At 51.4% G+C, this 22745-nt stretch overlaps 1 protein-coding gene across 1 annotated transcript; it reads right to left on the reverse strand.

Annotated features, from left to right (window-relative positions):
- Positions 1–10726: 10726 nt before the first annotated feature.
- On the reverse strand, positions 10727–15010 carry PDX1 (pancreatic and duodenal homeobox 1). The gene is made up of 2 exons (XM_085216115.1): positions 13481–15010; positions 10727–11424 (listed from the first exon to the last, which is right to left on the reverse strand). Exons 1-2 carry the CDS (start codon positions 13995–13997, stop codon positions 11120–11122), a joined length of 822 nt encoding a protein of 273 aa, XP_085072241.1. The 5' UTR covers positions 13998–15010; the 3' UTR covers positions 10727–11119.
- Between the last annotated feature and the right edge of the window lie 7735 nt (positions 15011–22745).

Consider the following 22745-nt stretch of genomic DNA (forward strand, 5'->3'; position numbering starts at 1 on the left):
CGGAGGGACGGCCGGGCCGGGCCGGGGCCGGAGGGGCCCCGCGGCCACAGCGGGAACGGCCCCAATGCACTGCAGCGCCGTGTGTACAGATGTACAGTGAGCGCGTCTCGTCCGGGGAACCGCGGCCGCGGCTTTGGTGTTATTAATATTATTATGGTTTTCTTTTGTTGTTATTTTTCCTTTTTTTTTTTTTTTTCCTTTTTTTTTTTTTTTTAACCCTGGCGTTTGTTAGGTGTAAGGGGAGCGTGGCACTCCCCAGTGAATCTCAGGGATCTGTGCGAAGGTCTGAGCGATGCTGTCGGGCTGACGATGAATTTTATTGGGGAAAAAAAAAAAAAAAAATTAAAGCACATTTTTTTTTAATTTTATATTTTACTTTTTATTTTTGGTCATAACTGCAAATATGTAAAACGTTCATGAAGAGTTGGAGCAGAGCAGGTGAAGTGGTGTTAAGTGCGTGGCAGCGAACAGCTCAGTGTAAGACTCTTGTAAGATCTGTGCACCCAGTGCTATGGGCCACCATACAGAGATGGGCAGAGTGAAGCCTCTGAAAATTGCATCCAGCCATGCTGCGGTGAGGATCCTGTGCTTGCAGAGAGCTGCCAGATGCCCACTTGGCACCACTCACATTGTCCCAGCACTGATTGTTTCTCCCCATGCTGCCTGCCTTGCTTGGAGTTCGTTCCAGTGGTCATTTTTCAAAGTCTCCTTGGATGTCCCAGCTCTGTGTTCACCACCTGGAGCAGAAAACTTTGGGGGAGCTCCGCGCCCATCCCCAGACACATTGTGGGCTGATATATGCAGTTTTCTTGCTGTGAGCAGCACTCAGGCTGTGCTCATTGCTCGTGGGCTCGGTATGCACCGTGCCCCAATGATGACATCTAAAGGATTCCAATCTGCACCCCGGCGATGCCGGTCCACAGGGCTTTGCAGGCACCAAATGGATCCGAGGGGCTGGCCCTTGGAGGATGCCCTCTGGCGCCCAGGGCCGCCCTGCAACATCGATCCCAGCCAGGCTGCTGCCCGAGCTGCGGTGCGTTGCTGCGATACGCCTGTCAATAAAGGCTGTTTGGATTGTGGAGCGGAGCGCAAGGTTTGTTTGGTTAGTGGTTAGAGGTTCAAAAGTCGGCATTGTCCCACTGCAAACGAGCACAAGTTTTTTTCTCCCGAAGGAAAAGCTGGCTGCGGCCAGAAGGAGGGAGCGATATCGGTGGGCCCTTTTATTTGCTTCCAGGAATAATTAATGGCAGTGGAAAAAAAAAGAAAAGAAAAAAGAAAAAAGATGACCACGGAGTTATGAAGGGCCGTCAGTGAGTACATTGATCACAGGAGATATGTGGGTGTTAGAGAATGCTTGGTGAGGTTTTGCTGGCGTGTCCTTGTGCCTCTGGAGCTGGGGTGACAGAACCCATGGACACTGTACGGAGGTGGCACGTGGTGATGGTGGCACGCACTGCTTCCAGTGCTGAAAGCATCAGGTTTTGCAGCCCTCAGGATTTTCGAGAAAGATCATTGATCCCCTTGAGATGCCCAGCGTAATGTGCTTGTACAAAACTCCCGTTCCTCCCAATGTTCATTAGAGACAGAAGGCAGCCAGGTGTGTTCCAGTCCATTCCAGTTCAGTTCCATAACCAATCTCTGCTCCCTTTTGCCAGTGGATGTTCATGTTCTGAGCTCCTCCCCTCCAGCTCCTGATGGTGGCAATGCAGAACTCACATTTCTTGGTTTAAAAAGGAACCAACTGAGCAAATTGTACCCACACCCCATTCCAAACATCTACCCCCTCCCATCCCCAAGCAAATAATCCTCCAAACTTCCGCTTCCTTGATATTGCCTGTGTGCCATAAAGAAGCACACAAAGGCACAAACTGGATATTGTGTTTATTTGGGGTGGTATTTCCCACCCCTCTGTGTAAAAACCATGGAATCTGAAGGGTTGACCTCCAAGTGCAGGAGGGTGGAAAGGGAACTCAGCCCCCTGCCGCCCTCTCTTGGCACAGTGCAATAAGAAAGCACCCGGAGTTCCTTTTCTTGGCTTAGCTTGTCCATAAACGGAACTTCCTTAAACAAGTTCTTTGGGTTCTGGGTAAGAAGTGGTCATATATGTCACAGAACACCATGGAAGGAGCTGTAAGGCCCGCATACAGAGGGCTCAGATGGTATCTAAAGGAAATACCTAACTCAGAGCATCCCCTGAGGGTACATTGCATGTCCTCAACATGATAGTCAAGCACCCGGAGCCCGCACCACAAAGCTTTATAGAAAGAAGAAAAAGTCTTAAAATCAGCAGTAAGCATAAAATCATAGACTATCCAGAGTTGGAAGGGACCCCATAAGGATGATTGTGTCCATCTCCTCAAGCAGCAACCTGCAGAAACCTTCACTGCTGCATGCGTCGGTCACAGCCCAAATGCATGACAGAATGCTTCACCCGGATCCCAGCAGACTGCAGCCCATTTGTGGGGCTCTGTGCTGAAGGCTGAGGCAGTTGGAGCCGAAAGCAAAAGTGGAGCTGCTGCCAGCAGAGCAGGGCTGGAGGCTGGCCAGGAAGGCAGCAGAGTGCGAGGTGTGCAGAGGCAGCGCAGGGCAAAAGAAGGGCATGCAGTGCAGTACGGTGTGGGTGAGGGATGGGGGGAGCTGGGTGGGAGGTGTGGACCCCCATTCAGAGTCCAGTTGAGTGCCAGAACCTCTGGGATGGAGGGGGCCACCCCCATGGAGCTGAGCTCCTCACTGGGACAGGCAAGTCCTCACTGTCCCCTGTCGTGTGAACACAGGGGAGTTCTTATAATTCACGTCTCACCCTCTGCTATCCCCTTCATTCCTGTTCAGGCTCCTTCAGAAGCCAAGAGTGGGGTAGACACTCCTGTGCAAAGGGACAGAAAAGAGAAAAGTTTGAGCTGTTCGTGAAAATAAACAAATTGTTGCCAGGAGACTGGATCTGGAGGCCAGGAATCCCTGTTCAACCCTGTATTTCTAGATTGAATTACCATCCACCCGGGGTGCCCATGGGGTCCTCCCCCCAGATGCTTTCAAAGCATGACAAATTTGGGAGAAGAGAGAATGACAACTTGTGAAGGATCTTTATTTCATGCTCACCTGTGTGCCAAGATGTAAATGTGCAGCAGACATCAGGGCCTGGTCCAATTAGCCATTGCAGGATAGCAGGTAACAACTTCCCTCTTCTTCCTGTCTTTAGGTTGGATATTAGAAAAAATTTCCTTTCAGAAAGTGTGGTGAGGCATTGGCACAGGCTGCCAGGCAGGTGTGCAGTCACCGTACTGGAGGTGCTCAGGAAGTGTGTGAATGTGACACAGAGGGACGTGGTCAGTGGGCATGGAGAGGGATGGGCTGGTGGTTGGACTAGGTGATCTTAGAGGTCTTTTTCAACTTTAATGATTATGGGATTCTATGACTGATTCCGTGTTTTCTCAGGTCGAAACATAATATCTAACCCATTGGCTCAGATCCAATTCCTCCAAGTATATTGTTCTTTCTTAAAGGTCTCATTTCCAGCCTGCTGGTCCCTAATGCTTGGGTTGGATGGAGACCAGACAGCCATACGCCCAATGGGACATCAGGGCTCACATCTGTACCCCACTAACACGGGCAGGGAGGGAAGAAAACCAATTTCCACAGAGCTAATCCGAAAGAAGAGACCAAGCCAAACAGAATGCATTGCAACAGCAAATACTGCTGCAGAGGGATAAGAGCTGAGCACACGGGCCTGTCCTGCTTGAGGCATTCTTGCCTCCTTAGTCACCCAGGTATTTTCTGGCAGCTGTTGCAAGTAGTTCTGCCTTTGAGTCAGATCCTGCTCCCCTGGCACGTCTCGTTGGCTTCCAAGCTCAGATAGCTTTCAGAGAGCCAAAGACCTTTGTAGGAGAAAAGCTGCCTTATCTCCAGCGTTATTCCCTTTGGGAGGGGATGCTCCTGCCATGGGACCTCCCTTCCTCCTCCGGCAAACACAGCAAGCTCTCAGCACTTCGGACTGACGTTCGTTGTGCTCCAAAGCTCAAACACTGTGAGTTGGGAGCATGGTCCTTGTGCCTGTACCTTGAGACAGGGCTCAGGGTTCACAAGGTCCCAGTCCTGCCTTTGTTGCATCTCACGTGGAAGATAGGCAGCACCCAGACACCAGAGTCCTCAGCATTCAAATGGGTTCCCAAATTGAGATGAAATCAAGGGGTGGTAGAATTTGATCTGAGGAAATGTGTAAAATTAGTGAATATGAGACGGAATTTGCACAGGACTTGGTAAAAAACACCTCCCACCAGCAATGGCAAAGAGCTTTTATTCTAGCTTAAAATAAAAAATTGCTGCCATATATGAAACATAAATCTCAATCATTGAAGAAAATTTAATCCACTCCTCTTTTTGGTACGGTAGTGTGGTATGTGGTTTCTGCAGCAAAAATGCTCATATTTTGATCTTCTCTGATTCTCACCATTGTGCCTATACATGCACCATGCACCTATACATGGATAGGCAACCACGGGGAGCTGAAGTGAGGTCTCTAAAAACATCTTGCACAACCATTCCCAGGAATGCAGTGACTCAGAAAAAAGGTGACTTTCTCTTATCAGAAGCGTATTCCTTCCTCCAGGACTTAAACACGATTCCCAGCAATGACACAACTACAAAACTGCAGCACCGCTTTGGAACCACTGCTTAGTTTTTGTCATTCTTTTGGAAGCTCCCATCGCAGCTCCAAAGGTGTTTTCCATCTTCATGAGCACGATCTCTGCTGGTGGCTCTGCCAGTAGAACATGCCCTGCATTATCTCCTTGCCTGTGGACATGCTGCTGGCCTGAGGCAGGAGGACAGCCCTTGGTACTGCTTCAACCACAGCCACCCCCAATCCTGTGCTGCCCATAGTCCTTGGCCCCACATGGTTGAGCCAGCAGCGCATGGTTGGATCACTGCAGCACTGTTACACTTAGGTCAGCTTAGGAGCTCAGAGGCTCCTGGCACTGTCTCAGCACTGTCCCTACACCATGGCACCAGGAGGCAGCAGCCAGGAGCCAGGATTCATAAAGCCTTGCTGCAACATGGCATCTCTCCCAGCAGAGTCTTTTTGGAGGCATCCAGCTCGGATGATTGTTCCCTGCTTGCTGTGCCAGGGAAGCAAAGGGTGGGCTGTGTTCCTACAACTGTCTTATTTAATTACAACGTGCCAGGGGATATTTCTGGGTGCTGAGCTCAATCAGCAGGGCTAAGTAATTGTGCCATGGTGCACAGCCAGCCCTTGGCTTGAACCAACAATTTCTTGTCCAAGGAACCGCTGTTCACAGAGTTAGTGTGAGCGAGGGGCCGTTCCCTGGAACGGGGTTTGGGTGCAGGCATCCTGTCCTGGGGGTAGCAGACAAGTGTCTGCATATGAGGCTTTTGGTGACAGCCCTGGTACTGAGGAGTGCTTTGAACCACCCTCTGCTCACTGCTGTGGGTGCAGGCTCAGATTCCCAAGTACCATTAAAATAATGTAAGTAAGCCACCTCAGCAGTGGGGAGGAATAGGCAGCAGGCTTGGGACTTTGGGGAGGTCTGGGGTTACAGCTGGTCATTCCCAGCCTGAAGAAGTATCTGGCCGTGGGCCCCATCCTATTCTATGCTGCTGCTCAGCAAATGCCTTTTATTCACTGCCTGCGCCACTCAGCACTCCTGGCCATGCCACTTGCCTGCCCTCTCCACTTCTCCCTCTGTAACTGCACGATGAAGAAATCCTGAAGCTGAGATTGGGCGTATCTGAGAATATTAAGAAAAAGAAAGGGGGAAGGAAAAGAGGCAAAATGGAGAAGTAAAAAAAAAAAAAAAAAAAAGTGAAAAAAAGGAAGAAAGAAGAGAAAAGAAAAGAAAAAGGAAGAAAGAAAAAAAGAAAAAAGGAAGAAAAAGGAAAAAGAAAAAAAAAAAAGAAAAAAGAAAAAAGAAAAAAGAAAAAAGAAAAAAGAAAAAAGAAAAAAGAAAAAAGAAAAAAGAAAAAAGAAAAAAGAAAAAAGAAAAAAGAAAAAAAAAGGAAGGACTTCCGGCCGTGGCGCGGGGTTGTGCTGCGAGGCACGGCCGGCAGGTGGCAGCATCGCCGCAGGATGGTCTTCCCTTCCCTTCCCTTTCCTTCCCTTCCCTTCCCTTCCCTTCCCTTCCCTTCCCTTCCCTTCCCTTCCCTTCCCTTCCCTTCCCTTCCCTTCCCTTCCCTTCCTTCCCTTCCCTTCCCTTCCCTTCCCTTCCCTTCCCTTCCCTTCCCTATAGAGGAAATGGAGACACTCTCACCATTACTGTGCTCTTTTGTTAAAATTTCCATATAAATAAATAGAAGGCATTACTTTCAGAGCAAACTACATAAAACAGCCCCATGGAGCAGACCCTTCAAATGTCCCTGGCAGTATCTGGAGAGCCCAGATGGTGGCTATTTTAGTCCTACATACCTGCAGCTTCCCCTGTGGGAGCACCCAACACAATCCTTGTGTCAAACACAGGGCTGGTGTCACCCCAGAGATGAGCTATCCCACAGAGCCAGATGAAGGTTTCCCGAGGAACTATTGCTGCCCCCAGCATCTCATCACCAGGGCTTGGCAGCTCCTCGGGTGTGTGGCTCGCTGCACATCCCAGAGCCGAGCAGAGAGGGTGGGATGAAAGCAAGCATGGGAGTAAATGGGATTTTGCTGGAGCGAGACATAAATCTGCCCCCAGCTGGAGTGTTATCTCCCGCACCTCTGCAGTTTTCCTGATGATTTCCAGTGCCTGCATCCAAACCAATTGGGACGACGTTTTCCAGGCGTGGCGAGGCAGCTTTGTGAGAAGCTTTACCAAAAACATTTTTACGTAGAGCCCTGGGCAACTGCAGCGGCTGTGCCTGGTGTGAACTGACCAGGGAACATGCCATGCACCCAATAGGGTTCAACACAGCCCAGCGAAACCCACAGAAATGGCAAATCTCTGCTGGAATCCCATCACTTTCCCTTAGTGCATGGACCAGGAAGGCTGTGGAGGTGGGAGAGCCAACTCCCTTGCATCGCAAAGGGATTAAGCTTCAGTAGGAAAGGTGCAAGCTGCAATTAATTAGCAGCTTGCTAAAACACACAGAGCACAGGTTCAGCGACTTTCTCCCTCCACGCAGAGCCGCATTCCCGGTTAATGAGCTCATTGGCACCGCAGTCCCACAGCAGCAGAGCTCCTGGCACAGCATCCCTTATCCTTCTCTTCAATTCCTCGGCAAATGCCTCTCTGGTTTCTCCACCATGGCAAACAACTCTGGTCTCTCCTTCCTCTCCTTCATCCCTCCTGCTCACAGCTGCCAGCCTTCCTCATCCTCATCCTCATCCTCTTCCTCATCCTCATCCTCACTGCTTTCCTTCCAAGCTAGCCCGGTGCACAGCCCCTCTTGCTGCCCCAGGGCAGTCAAACCTTTTTCTATCTGCAGTTAAACTGTCCCACTAAGGGCCGTGGGTTGAATATTACCAAACCCTCAATGAAGAAACGGTGGATTTGATGCCTTCAAAGCAGAGGGGGTTATCCCCAATTCTTTTTTCTTTTTTTTTAATTTCCATTCTTGGGATAAAAAAAAAAATCCAGCCTATATCACAAAGGAAAAAAAAACAGAACTGGCCATTCTGTTATCTCGAGCAATGCCACCTCCTGCAGTCTCACCTTTGGCCAAATACTGACTCACCAGCAGGGAGAGAAAAGCAGAGACTGACAGTCCAGCACAGTGCTGGGTGCTATTCTGGGAGGGAAAGATGCATGTTTGGAACCAGGTGGACCCAAGTAGCCATGCTGAGGGGTGGTGGTACAAGACTGTGTGCCATGCTACAGAGCAGCACAGCTCTTCTGCAAGAGCTCTGCAGCCTGCGCTCTAGGCAGGTGGCTGTTTTTCCTTGCAGAAGGGTTCAAATGCAACGAAGCAGTGCTCAAACATGGGCCAGGACTGGGTGTCCCTGCCCTGCCTCAGCCCCGGTGCTGGCACAGCCTGGTCTGCTGGCACGGGCCCTGGTGTGTTCCTACCCAGTCTTGTTGAGAAGGAAGGGACAAGGAGGAGCTGAGCTATTTGCATCTGGTCCATCTCTGCCACGAAACAAAGCCCTGCAATCCCTTCACTGCCAGTGCTTTCATAGATAATCACACCTGCTTTGGATGCTTCTGCTTGTGGCCAGATCCTCCAACTCACCCTCCAGCTTCCCCACTCCCACTGTATTTTTGGGTCGTTTATGATGGCTACGGCTGTTTCCAAAGGAACCTGCCTCCTGTGAGAGGCAAATGGAGCCAGGCTGAGGGCTCCTGGGAAAGTGATGTCCCACCGGAGGGCATGCAGTTGGCAGCAGCCCTGCCACAGCCTCCCCTGCTTGCAGTTCTGCTGCTGGAGCTAGGCAGAAGGCAGTGAGTGTCAGGCCAAACAGCAGGGGAACCACGTGCACGGGCTTCCTGCTCCACAGCCAGGCTGCCCAGCGATGACTCAGCCCTGCGGTACGCTGCGAGGGAGGCACTGAACTTCTTTCCACCGTCTGGGTGCACGCTGAGCTCCCAGGTACACCTGGGTGTAGACGAGCTGAGGATCTGGACAGCACGTGGTGAAGGAAAGGAGGTGGGGAAGGGCTGAGAGCGGGAGAAGCTGCAGCTGCACGTGCATCTCACTTTGCTGCCCTGTTCCTCATGCTCGCAGCCAATGTGGTGCATGGACACATGGCTGTGCCAGGTGCTGGAAGCCCCAGGGAGGGATCAGCTATGGGTGAAGGAAAGTCAGTGATATTCACTGCTTGCAGCAAGAGAGATGCAGAGCTTTCCACAATTCGTTGTCCTCCCTAGGCATTAAGAGACCATTGTTACAGATCTGTCAGCAGCCATGCCCAGTGGTATTCCTGCTCACAAGGCAAATAATGTGCATAGCTCCAAACCCAGCGCTCAGCTCCCAACCATTGCTCATGCTGCTGGCTGCAGGGCTGGCACCCTCTGAGCACCACAGCCCTCCTGAGCACTGTGTTCCCCTCTCAGCCACCATCTGCCACAACCATGGCAGCAGCAGTGAGCACAGCATGGGAGACAGCAGAGGAAAAACTTTCACACCTTGTGTTAAATCGCCTATTTCAGGTTTGATTTATGGTCATCGTTATTCATCTATGGCAGCAACAACCCACACAGAGCAATGGCTGGAGGAGCTGAGTACTGCTGAGAAGGAAATAAACAACAGCCAAATCTTCCATCTCTTACCTCCTGCCCGCTTGATGTGGTGCTGGGATTGCCATACATTTACCTTTGCATGATCCCAAAGCTGTCCAGACTCAACTAACATTATAAATATATATAGGTGCCTTTGTAGGAAAGATGGATAGGAAAAAAGTAAGCGCCAAACCCATCAGCGATGTCAATTCTTTAAAGAAAAAGATTTTATTCAATACAACTAAATCATGCAGAGCTGGTTCTACTTTCACTTTGGCCTCGTGGTCAGGTGGAGCAAACTCAGCACAGTTCAGAAAGTCTCCATCATTACTGCAGTGCACGGAAAAAAACCGAAACCAAATGTGTTGTACCGGGAAAAGGACGGGCACATCTCTGCTGCCACATCTGCTGCTCACCCAGCAAAATGCTCCATAGGGATCTTAGTAGAAAACCCCATCCCTCAGTCTGAAAGATCGTCTGTTGGCACCTGGATCTATTTTCATAGAGGCTCCCTGAGTGCAACTTCGATGTAGCCAGCACAGAAAGCATTTGGAAATAGCTCCGGGGGGTGTTTCTAGTGGCAGACTGACGTGAAATTAACGGTGAGGAGAAGTGCTGAGGTTTAAAATGGTCCCCGCAAAGTCTGGGCGGCGTTACTTGTGTTGCTCTGCTGGCTTTGGTTCTTCAGCAGAACGGCTTTATTGGTAGTTCGTTCGCAGAATCATTAGCAGAGTTCTCACTCGTTGACGGCGTTTGAGTGACTGAAGAGATCCAGGCCTGGTGCTGCACTTCCCGTGCAACGCAAAACGAAAAAGTCCAGGAACGTCCCTGTTTGTGCCCACGTGTTAATGCCCCCAAGCAAAGAAAAGCAGCAGAACGACACGCCGGTGCCCACTGTTCCTTACAGGAAAACGCTTCATGCAAGATGAGGGGGAAAAAAATGCAAAGAGCCGCCTTCCTCCCATCGAATTCAATTTCCAGCGCTGTTTTAGGATCGTTCGTTTCTCCTCCACGAAATCCCCGTCCGTGCCGCTGTCGGTATAGGGAAGGTTTTCCTCATCGGCTGAGGAATGAGGGAGAAATGCCACCTTTCCCCCTCAGAACCGCTTCTCTCGGGTTCCAAAAGAAGCCCCGAACAGCCCTGAACTCTCCGGGACGTAACGCGTTGTCCGCAGAGAAAACAAAACCGCGCAGCGCCGAGCGCGGAGACGCGCAGGAAAGAAACGGAGCTGTGGAGACTTCTGCCCGACGTCCGGAGGTCGGGGGGCGGTGAAGAAGGGAAGGAGTTTTTCCTCCGAAGGAAACTTTCCCCTCCCGCCTCTGCCGTCGACCCCCGAGGCGAGACCCGGGCAGCAGCGCGGCCCCGCATCGCCGGGCCTCGACGGCCGCCTGTGTGCCCGGTGTCACTGGGGAGAGAAATCTTCCAAATCCTGCCCGCAGGAAGTCGGGCTTTTTTATTTTTATTTTTATTTTTATTTTTATTATTATTACTATTATTTTCTTCTCTTTTTTTTTTAATATTTTTTTTATTCCTCCTCCCTCCCCCTCCCTTCCCCCCCATTTTTTTTTTCTTTCCCTTTCCCAAAGTCAGAAGAAAACGAAACAAACCAAATTGCCGAAGAACCGAGCACGAGTCCGATTTCTTTTGGAAGTCCCCTGCAGAACCTGTGCCGCGGAGCCCGTCGGAGCGGCTGGGCGGCCCGCAGAGCCCCTCGCCCGGCCCCGCTCCCCTTCCTGCGCTGCCCGCTCCGCGCTCCCGGGGCCGCGGCCGCCGTCGGTGTCGGCCATCCGCGATCCGCCTCCCCCGGGACACCGCAGTCCCGGCCCCGCACGCCGCTTCGGCTCGGGGAGCTCCGGGGGGAGAGGCACCGCGGATCTCGGAGAAAGAGGCCCCAGGCGCTGCCCCGGGGCCCTGAGGGTCCCTCCGTTGTCCGGGGGCGAAGCCGAGGCCGAGCTGGAGGGGTTGCTGGAGTCCGCGGTCACGGCTGCAGATCCTCTTTGCCCTGCAGCTTCCCCGAGGACACCACGCAGTCCTGTTCGGGATCAGCGCTGTTGGCCGTCCCCCTCTTTTTGTCTTCTTCTTTCTTCCATTTCATCCGCCGGTTCTGGAACCAGATCTTGATATGTCTCTCGGTCAGGTTCAGCATGACGGCCAGCTCCACCCGCCGAGGCCGGGAGATGTACTTGTTGAAGAGAAACTCCTTCTCCAGCTCCAGAAGCTGCGCTCTCGTGTAGGCCGTCCGCGTCCTCTTGTTCTCCTCCGGCTCCACCACGTAGGAACCCCCTGCGGAGAGCCACTGTCAGCCCCGGCCGCGGCCGCCCCGTCGGGGAAGCGCGGGGGGCGACGAGACGGTCGGGAGCCGAACCACCCCCCCGCTCCGAGCTGCGCTATGCTGTGCGCGGCTCCCGCGGCCTCTGATGGTTCGTTTTGTAAACGTTTGGCCGAAGTATTCAGTGAATCGACGTGGAAATAAATCAATCCACTGAAGTAAATCGCCAGAAATTGTAAAAATAATTTATATTAAAAAAAAAGGGGGGGGGGGGGGAGGGAAAAAAAAAGAAAAAAAGGAAAAGAAAAAAAAGTAGAATCAAATTTTACCTCTCTATGGTAAAAAGTGGAGAAAAAAAAATCACCCATGTCTGCACAGGTTTCGTCCCGGTCGTGGGGTGTGGGGATGTGGGATGGGAGCACAGAGCCCCGATTGGGAGCAGCCGGAGCGCCCGGCTTGGGAAGACCTTTGGTTCCGTGATCCTGGAAACGGCGATAGTGGCGACATCACCGTTCCCAGCACGGCCTCCGCTGTGTCCCGGAGGGGCCGAGAACCGGGGGAGGTGTCACCGCGATGTCACCCGCGCCCGGAGCCCCAGGGGACACCTCGGAGTGGTGGCAATGCGACCTCCGGGGCGTCGCGATTGAAATAGCAATTGGGTCGACTGGATGTGGAAAAGGCTGCCTGGTCTTTTGTTTCCGGGACACATCCGTATGAAAATATATAGAAATACAGAAAAATATGTAAAATACGTAAAAGTGTAGAGAAAAATTAAGTAAAAAAGAACGTTAATCTCTTTGACATACACGTCTGTACGTGCATGGGCATTAAGGAATCGCACTGTTGGGATAAAGCAATCTGGCAGCACTGGAGGGGGAACCCCGCGGTCAAAATGTTTTGGGTCAGGATTTCAAGTGCTGACACCGGGGGGTTTGACTGCGGGCACTTCACGGGCATGAGGGGCACAGTGTGGGGCGAGAGGTGATGGCTTCAGGTTGTGCCAGGGGAGGTTCGGGTTGGATATCGGGAAACATTTCCTCTCCAAAAGGAGGCGAGGCAGTGGCACTGCTGCCCAGGAAGGTGGTGCAGTCACCGTCCCTGGAGGTGTTCAGGAGCCGTGTGGATGTGGCACTGAGGGACGTGGTCAGAGAGCACGGTGGGGATGGGCTGACGGTTGGACTTGGTGATCTTAGAGGTCTTTTCCAACCTTACTGCTTCAGAGTATGGGGAGCGGTGCGGGTGTCCGCAGCTCATCCCCAGTGCCATGTGTTGCTCAGCGCTGCCTGGACCCCCCTGGAAGCAGCGAAGAAGGGTTTGGGACTTCAGAGGGGAAAGTTTTGTTTTGTCGAGGTTTTGGTCATTTCTCGGGCTTAAGGGAAAAAATAATACATATATATACACACGGATATTTTGAGAATGCGACTTCCCAGACTATTTCACGGTGATTTCAGCCCTCCAGTCCCTTTTCAACTGTCTATTTGAACAAAGCCATTAATATAATATTTGCCGTATAGGCGTGACAAAAGCGCAGGACACGATAACATTGTGCAGGCAGAGACAGAAATATTGTTCCACAGCGGAACTTTCTGCCTCGATAGAGTTTCTTCCCCTCGCTGGCACCTCCGATTCGTTTGTGCATTGTTCCCCCTTCCCCGGGCTCTGGGTTGTAAAGGTGCGATCCCGACCGAGCCACAGCTGAGGGCTGCGGGGCGCCGGAGGCAGCGGGGGGGTTCCTCGTTGGGCTGCTGGAGCTGCCCCGTTCCCGTACGCCGCGGGATGGGGACCCCGCGGAAGCCCCCCGAGCTCCCCGACGTCGAGTCCTTGCGTGCCCCAACCCGACCAAAGGTTCGTCGAAGAAAGGGAATTCGTGGGGATCAACGCGGGGTTTGGCACTGCCACCCCTCCCCGACTGATGCGAACGGGACTTTAACCCGGGCGGGCTCAACCCGACGGCGGGACCCGGCGGCAGCGGGATCGGAGGGCTGCGGGGGAGCGGCCAGACTGCTGCGGGACCCCCAAGATCGGAGCCCTTTCGGTTCCTTCCGAAAGGGAGGAGGCGGCGGGGCTTACCTGCCCACTGCCCCTTCCAGGCGTGCGACTTGGTGGACTTCATCCAGGCGAAAGGCACCTGCACCCGGGGCTCCTCCATCGCCCCCGGGTCCGCCCCATCGGAGAAAGGCAGAGCGTCCTGGTGCGGGGGAGGGAGGTGAGGGTGGTGGTGGTGATGGTGATGCAGGTGGGAGACCCCGGCATCCTCGCTGATGGGGGGCACCTCGTAGGGCGAGATGTCCGACGGGCTGCCCTGCTCCAGCGTCCCCAGAGAGCCGGGATACGGAGCCTGCTGCTGCCGGCCCACGTAGAGGCAGGCGGGGGGGCTGGGGCTGTAATCCTGCGCTCTCTGGAAGGCGCACGGCTCCTTGTAGAGCTGCGCCGAGGCGTAGTACTGCTCCTCGGTGTTCATGGCGGCGGGCCGGGGGGTCCGGCAGCTAGGGGCACATCGGGCTGCTCCCGCCGCCGGGATCCCTCTTTGACAGCTCGCCGCCCCGTCGGGCCCCGCCGCCCTGCCCGGCTCCCGCCGCCTCCCCATAGGCGCCGCACCCCCACGTGAGCCCTCCCGCAGCCCTCCGGGGCGGGGCGGGACCCATAAGAGGCCACCGGGGTGGCCCCGGCCTCACAGAACCGTTTTCCTCGTTTTCGCCCCGCTGGACAAATACATCTGACCCCACTCGATGAGCCCTGTGATCGGGCTCCGGCGTGCGGGGTGACCCCAAAACCTACCGCGTGCCCCCCTTTTAAACACGGGCTGCTCATCCCTTCCAGGAGATCCTTTCCAGGAGGTGGCAAAAGGCTCCTGGGGGGCCTGGCTTCGGGGTGAGGTCGGGACTTCTCGGGCAGGGATGTGGAGAGGGGAGTGGGTACTGCGGGGAGACCCCAAGCAGCAGAGGCGCGCCAGAAGCTCTCTGTGCCCCCTGCCCGGGGGATGCGGCCGTGGGGGACCACAATGCTATCGGCAGAGCGAGCGATAGGCAGCGGATTGTTTGCCGAAAGGGGAAATTTTGGAGCCTTCCCCGCGGTTCGAGCTGCAATGTGTTGACCCTCGGAGATAATGTGCTCCAAGTCGGTGCCGGTTGACTTGGTGACGAGGCTATGGGGAGGCGGAGAGCTACCGAAAGGGACAAAGATCATTTCCCTGCCTCCCTGCGCTCGGCCCGCAGGCCGCTTTCTCCGGCTCGGAGGCAGGCACGCTTCCTCCTTTGACCGGCCCTCCTCCTCCTCCTCCTCCTCTCACCGCCCTTTCCCTGAGTTCCATGCCCGGTTCCGGGCGCTCCGTGCCGGTCTCCGATCACAGTCGTCGGGGCGCGCACCGGACGCTCCGTCTCCGAGGGCTCGACCGGCCCGGCCCGGCTCGGTGGAGGTGACGCATCCGTGGGCAGAGAGGAAGGAGGTTCCCCGGTACCTGGCTCAGAAGCCGGGATCATAAAAGCGCCCAGTCCATTACATGGAAAATGAGTTTCCGCTATGAATGCGTTCGGGCCCCCCATCTCTCGGAAAGCACACCGAGCCTTTGATTCAATATTGAGCCATTAAGCAATTGCTTTCTCAAGCCATTTAACAGCAGCTCTTATGGATAAATAAACAAAAAAGGCTGTAAACCAATTATAGTGCGGATAGTGAAAAAGTATTTTATTAGAGGGAATTACCGATAGGCATCGCTGCTCCTTCGGCTCCCCCCCAACCCGAAGCCCTCCCCCACGTCCCCTGGCACGTTGGGCTGGGGTACGGACCGTGCTCGGGACACAGCCCTGTGCCCGCCCCCATCAGGAGCATGCGTTCCCTGGGAGTGGGCTTGAGGTCCTTTGGTCCTTCTGGAGACTTCTCACACACCTCCCCCTCGGCTGGAAGCTGGGGAGTTTGAAGCCCCCAGAGCTTTGTGATGAAAGTGGGGCTCAGCCTTTCCCTGCCCCGTGGGGAATCACCGTGGGGTGGGGGTGTGCGGAGGGCAGGGCATCACGGAGCCCATCCTGGGTGGGGGTACGGGGCAGCTGGGGGCTCCCCACAGCTCCATCCTCATCCCCTCGGGGAGCCCGGCTCCACGCTGTTCCCCAAAGCATTTATAGCCCCACGTTTTCCACGGGGAACCGGAGAGGGCAAACAAACGCGTGGCCATAAAAACCAGAGCAAATTGATTCATCTCCAGGTAGGACCATTACCCGGCGTCTTAATGCGGTCCTCTCTCTATAACGAACATTTTTAAATAGAGCAAACATTTCCCCCCTCCAAAGCAAATGAATTTCGTATAATTTAGAGCTAATTCTCTTTCATTCTGCCTGCGTGAGCAGGCGATAAGGGCATGCTTTGTCGTGCTAACAACAAGGCAGAGAACTGCAGCACGGGAACAGGGCTTGTGATGGGGGACCCTGCTTGTGCCTGGGGGGACGGTGTCCAGCAGCAGTGGGAGCTGAACCCACCCAGAGCCCATCCTGCCTGCTGCCGTGCAATAACTGCAACAGTTTGTGCTAAAACTTAAATTAAAGCATCGTCCTTAATTCTCCAGCTGGGAGAGCTTTGAGATGTGTAGGCACGATGCAAGAAATTAGAAGGTGAAGCATTGATCTTGTATATATACATGAACTCAAAGGACCAATGACTCTTGAATACTTGGCAGGATGAGCTCAGGGAAGTGCTGCCCAAGGAGGTGGTGGAATCACCATCCCTGGAGGTGCTCAAGAATCACAGAATTGCAGGGGTTGGAAGGGACCTCAGGAGATCACTGAGTCCAACCCTGCAAAAGAAACATGGAGATGTAGCACTGAGGGACATGGTTAATGGACAAAGTGGGGATGAGTCAACAGTCGGACTAAATGATCTAGATGTCTTTTCTAACCTTAATGTTCCTCACTGATTTTCAGGACTCCTGCACACCTGTTGGCATCTCCCAACAGGAAGCTGCCCAACAGGCCAGGCCCAAGGCTTTGGCAGGCTTGTGAGGTGTTGAGGATATTGGCCATCCTGTCTATAGGTAACTGTGCAAATAAAAGAGTGCTGGTAAAAGGAGCATATTTATTCCAGCTCATAAGTGTACAATAGCATTCAATGTCTAACCATAGAAAATTATGAAAGCAAAAGCAAGGGGCATGTTGCATACTAGAACAAATCCCACAGGGATGGTTGGGTTCACCTTCAACCTCAGTACTTCGTGACACTGAGTCTGGACAATGCTTTTAGACGTGTGGACTGATTTTGGGTGGTCATGTGTGGAGCCAGGTGTGGGACTTGATGATCCTTATGGTCCCCTTCCAACTTGAGATATTCTATGATTCCATCACTCTACCTTAACTGTTGGCTGGATGTGTGCTGTGGGCCAGCTGGAGACCCTGGGTTTTACTCCTTTGGGGAACTTTTTACAACCTCACCATGGAGACAGGGTGCTCATGCTTTCAGCTCTGTGTTGTGTCTGATTCACGAGCACAGCCTCACAATCAATAGCACGGTCACACCTCATGCTGAGAGCCACTCTGGCAGGTCCAAGTGTTTCCTCTGATGGCACCTCACTCCTCTGAGGTGATTTTTTACATCACCCCCACAATCCACCTCGAAGTTAAATCCTTATTGTGAGTTGGTTCTTTCAAGAGATTAATTCAAAGCAATTGAAGGATGACTGTAGCAATAATAAGCAGAGCAGGCACACCGTAATTATCTCCTCCACCAGAACAGGAATTCATATAACCCAGTATCAATAACAAATGTTTCAGGTACTCGGCTGTTGCTGTCCTACAGTGAGAGATGCAATAACCACACTGTAATACTTGGATCGCCATATCAGATTCAAGTGTCTTTCAAGGACTTGTTGAGGTTTGATGTCATTTTCTCACTGGGTGTTTGCCCAGCAAAGAAGAGGTTGTCTGCACAGTGGAATGGTTTTCCATACAGTACGAAGCCCAAAACTTTTTACAATGCATTGTGAATGTGGTTGAGTGCCCTGTGATCTGGAATGCCAAGCTGTGTACCTGATGTTGTATCTGTGTGGTTTTAAAATGTTGGCCTTAATATATAGACCATCAGATATGGACTGGCACCCTTCTGAAATTCAATGGAATTTTCAAAACTTTTACCCTAAGTATTGAATTTGGGAGCTTAGTTTGAAAGCTGTGTCTGCTTCCTCCCCAGTGATGTCCAACAGACACTGCTGGGATCAGTGATTTGTAGAATCATCTGGACATGATGTTTTCTTCCTTGGAAAGGTGGCAGGACCATTTTGTTTGCCTTTCAGTGCAAATAATTGTGAGCCCCCACTCAATTTTCCCCATTCTCCTGCGGTGACCAATGGCAGTTCCATCACCCCCCTCTCCGGTGCCTGACCAGAAGAGTGATTTCTCAGTGCCCAATTGCATTTTTTGCAGTTCACTTTTTAACAGGAAAGGTGGCTGGAGCACACTCAGAGCAGCACTGTGAAGCTGTCCCCACGGCAAGGGCTGCAGCGGGAGGAGGAAGAGCTGACGGCAAAACAGCGTTCCCAGGGACTGACTGTTAAACCCCCACATCATGTATCTAGCAGAAAGGTAACCTTTCACAGGGCTGGTTAATAATCAATAACCATGTGAAAACAAAGCTGTCTTTCCCTTGGAGCACTGATGATAAAAACAAGAGCATGAACTATTCCAGCTGCCTTCAAGCAACACTCGTTCATCAGCATTTCTTTTGTTTTTTCTTTTTCCTTTTGTGAGAAGCTGTTTTGGTCTCTGAGGGGTTCTACACTTACATAGTGCTCCTGCAGCTCTCTGTCCAGCACATAGCTCCTTCATGATGGAATATACCAGTACAAATTCATGTAGGCCAGTCTGATTCAGAGCTTGTCCATGAAATATGTAGGATATCTGTCTTACAAAAGGTTGAGAGTAGGAGAGGTTTCTGTCGTTTTAGACCTCATTTTACATCTCATAATATTTTTTTTTTCATAATTGCAGTTTGTGGTTGAAATACTGCCAGAGATCTGTACAACCTCATTGCCATGCAGGAAAAGTTGAACAATTGCTTTGAAACGCTGTGAACATTTCTACTGAAAATAAAGCATGTTCACATCATCTACTCTGCACAGCTTTGTTTACCATTTCATGGTTAGAATGGCTGAAAGATGTGGGAGTATGTCTACATTAATATCTGCATCTATGTCTACATCGACATCAACGTCAACAATGACATCAGCAGTGATACCCACATCTACATTGATATCGATATCAGCACTGACCTCGACCAACACTGACATCTACATCATCTACACATACATTGATGTGTACATCAGTGTTGACATTGACATCTACATGTACATCTACACATGCATCTACCCAATTTCTACACACCAAAACTACCGCTGCTCACATTTCCCCCTTGGACTCCTTGGGTGGGTGCTGTGTTGCAGAGCAGGCTGGCAGGACCTGCCATGCAGGTGCTGTTCAAGCTGCTGTTGGCTCACCTGGTGGTTCTCACCACGGCCCTCCCTCTTGTTTGTCCACTACAGCTTTGCCAGGCTTCAACCATTTGTGCTGAAATTTTCCATTCCATAGCTCTGTCTCTCCCCAAATATTCAGGAGCTGGGTCAGCTTCTCCTGGAGGTGGGACTGGTAGCGTTTCTGCCCACCTCAGCTTGGCACTTGGGATTAGCAGATAATTGAAACTCAATCCCACTTATATCAGTATGAATTTCAGAAGGGCTTTACGTGCTTACCTCTCATTGAAATGATTCAAGGAGTTAAAAATCAGAGCATGAAAGTTGATTTTCCCTTCAATAAACCAATACAACATCAGCCTTTGAGGAAATCCTTCATCTGAGCATGATGTAATAAAACATGAAGTAAGTCTTGGACTTCGGAGGGAAAACAGAACAAATGCAGTACTCCCTCTCCTCTCCTCTCCTCTCCTCTCCTCTCCTCTCCTCTCCTCTCTCTCCTCTCCTCTCCTCTCCTCTCCTCTCCTCTCCTCTCCTTCCTCTCCTCTCCTCTCCTCTCCTCTCCTCCCCTCTCCTCTCCTCTCCTCTCCTCTCCTCTCCTCTCTTCTCTCCCCCACTTTCTCTTTCACTTTATTTCTCTTTTGTTTTCTCTTTTGCTTTTTCCATCTTATTATTTTATATTGTATTTCCACCTCGTTAGTATTTTCCAATTCCTTACATCTACAGTTATATGCATTTTTATGATATTTCCATTCTCTATTTATATTACACCTGAAGGGTAATGTCCAGCCCAAATTTGGAAAGCTGTGATTTAAAAGCACAATTACATAACAGACTTGACAAAAAATCAATGTCTTTACAGAGCCATAATGAACTGTATACACAACGGGCAAAAAATTGTACATTTCACTGAAAGCTCAGCTAGATTTTCAGTCTCTTAAAGATGAGTGCAGGTTTTATTGGTCCTTCCCTGAACACTGGAAAGCATATTGTCAGAGCCTGAAATGATTTTATGTACCTAAGCACCACCTGATTTAATGCATCAGCTGACAAGGACATAGACATTGATTAAATGTCCTGCCTGGGGTGTCCAGGAGGCTGGAGAAGGCTGTTTTCTCCAAATGGTCAGTGGAACTCCCCCAGCAATCATTAACTCAGCACTTGGTTCAAGCTCTAGGAATAACAGGTGGCTTTGAAGAAGGAGCAGTTGGAACACACTGGGTGAATTCAACAGACTGCTTGGTCTTGCTCTCTGGAACAGGCGAGTGGGAAGAGCACATGTTAGGGGTTGAGCCATGGGACCCCTCCATCCCGGGCTGAGATGGGTGAGCTGGAGAAATGAACAGATTAGGAGAAGTTCTTGTCTGGCTGCTCTGAGCTCACTTCAGTCTTTATGCCCTGGCTGGCTCCTGACGCAGGTGGTGCTGCCCTGCCGGGGAGCAGATTAATGCTCCAGCCAGAGATGAGAGTCCTGCTGGGCTTCAGACTTCAAAATGCCACTTGATGGACTTCAGCAGAGCATCACCAACCCACGGGTTTGTAGCCAGGCATCATCATGAGGCCTTTTTACTTAAGGCTGCTCTCAGATGTTACATCTGCAGCAGTTTTTCACGGTCCATAAAACCGCATGGTGTTGCAAAAACCTTGGTGAGAGCAACTTCATCATAGCAACGAGGGAAGGGAGGCAGTGCTTTGATAGAGAAGTTTTCAGGAGCACAGAGCCATCAGGACCACACTGCCTTGTGGTTCCTCCTCTCAGAGCTGCAAAACCCAGAGCAGACCAAAAGTGGGAAGGTGCCTCTCCCAGAACAATCCCAGTGAAGGAATCCAGGTCTCTCTGTGGTGTCCTGTGAAGAGTTCATTCCTCTCACAATGTTTAGGAAAATTCCAATTGAATAAGTGTGTTCTACAGAGAGGAGTTACCAAAACAGCCTCTCAAGCTAAATGATCCTCTCGTGAGTCCCAAATGAAATCAACTGTTAGTGCTCAACTCATTTGTGCAACAGCAGCGTTAATATGGTCATCTAATTTATTGAGTAGTTAGGTTCTAGTTAGCAGAGCAGGAAGGGGTACGAAGGCAATTAGTGGTCTATTTTCTATGTACATTGGAGCAGACGCCTGTATATAAAGGAAGTTCTTCTGGCGGGTGCACTATGCTAAAAAGCTTTCACCTAAAATTATATAGCCTGACAAACAATATAAAGAAGTAGATTGCCCAATAAACAAATAGCATATCAGCCATTTGTACCGAACCACGCTACTTAGACTCTTCAAGCTTGAAACGGCTGTGTATTTTTCCCCATTATCATGTTATGATGGTCTGTGTGTAAATTCGTTCAAATTCGGTTTTGATATTATTGTGCTCTCAAAGCCTAGATGGGCTGAATACTTTTCCCAAGATGAAGTGGATGGATGTGGAAATGGCTCCCAAGATTCCATTCCTCTCTGGTGCCTCTGGGAGCTGAACGATGGATGGAATATTGAAGGACGTGCTGTGTTCTGGAGGAGAGGATGTAGACATTTTCTTTGTCTTTCCCAGAGGATTTGCCCGTGCTTTTTTTTACTGGGACCAGGTGTCCCTTTTGTGTCTTGCTTGCCTGGCTTCCCTCCCATGGGCTTCTGGGATCATGTCCAGAGTCTGAGCATAGAATCATAGAATTCTGTGAGCTGGAAGGGACCCTTAAAGGTCACTTAGTCCAACTCCCCTTCAATGAACAGGGACACCTATGGCTAGATTAAGATGCTCAGAGCCCAGTCCAGTCCAACCTAGAATGTCCTCAAAGACAGGGTATCCATTGGGTATCATCCACTGCATTCAGCCACAAGTTTCCCTTCAAGCCTGAATGGTCTTTGCAGAATGTGTTTGTGCTGCAGCCTGGGCTGTGACACACAGCTGTTCCTTCAGCCCCTTGTCTAGGTCACTGACCCCAGGTAACCTCCTGTATTTGTTACAGGGCAAACACCCCTGTGTGTAAGCTGACAGCTACTGCATCACACGGCTATTGAGGTGGGAGCAGAGAGAGCCAGCTCCCCACTGACAGCTCCTCCACTGCCCTGCTGTCTGCCACCAGCAATTGGGCAACTCTTCCCATACTCCAGGATGCTTTTGACAAATGCAACCCTATGCCTGCATGAGCTGCCTAGCACCCAAATATCTGTCCCCAGTTGGGCAATGGAAATTACCACTCGGTGATTACAGATGTGCTTTTGCAAAGTGCTTAATGACCAAAGAAGAGCAAAGACTGTACCTGGATGCATGGATTCAATCACGCTTCAAGAAATTTCTAATGCTAGGGATGGTAAGGTGAGGGCTGCAGGTGGTGGGCAGGTGAATGTTCTCAGCTCTGGCAGTAAGGATGAACACATCAGGGTTGCCCGTGAAACTGCCACTGACAGGACAGAAGGTGTGGCTGAGTGTTTGCAGGTGACAGGGAGGTCACCCTGGAGGTGTTATAGGAAAACAGCCTGTAAGCAGATTCCTTTCCAAGGAAGGGCTGGAGATTTTTTGGGTTGACTCTAAATGAGCAACCCTGCTTACAAAACTCTTCAGGAGACAGCATTTGTACAGAAAATGGTGACTGATCCTGAGACTGTTCTGGGACACCCATAACACCTATTCCCAGAGTAAGAGGGGAGCTAAAATACTCCATCCCATGGCCAGTCCTATCCATGGCCAGTCCTACCCATAGCCAACCCATCCAATGGCCAGTCTATCCAGTGGCGAGTCCCATCCATGGCCAGTCCTATCCATAGCCAGCCCATCCAACGGCCAGTCCATTCCATGGCCATTTCCACCCATGGCCAGTCCATCCCATGCTCAGTCTGATTTCAGGTGCCTGGGGCTGATCCCACCAAGACGTGCAGCCACATGTCCTCATGAAGGTCACAGCT

This window comes from Meleagris gallopavo, chromosome 1, assembly GCF_905368555.1.
Source record: "Meleagris gallopavo chromosome 1, MGAL_WU_HG_1.1, whole genome shotgun sequence".
Lineage (NCBI taxonomy): Eukaryota > Metazoa > Chordata > Aves > Galliformes > Phasianidae > Meleagris > Meleagris gallopavo.

Bases quoted from the DNA above. Each gene is read 5' to 3' on its own strand.
- PDX1 (XM_085216115.1), bottom strand. From the start codon at position 13,997: ATGGGGAGGCGGCGGGAGCCGGGCAGGGCGGCGGGGCCCGACGGGGCG. The intron at 11,425-13,480 runs GTAAGCCCCGCC...GGCTCTCCGCAG, and splicing joins CTGGAAGGGGCAGTGGGCAG to GGGGTTCCTACGTGGTGGAG.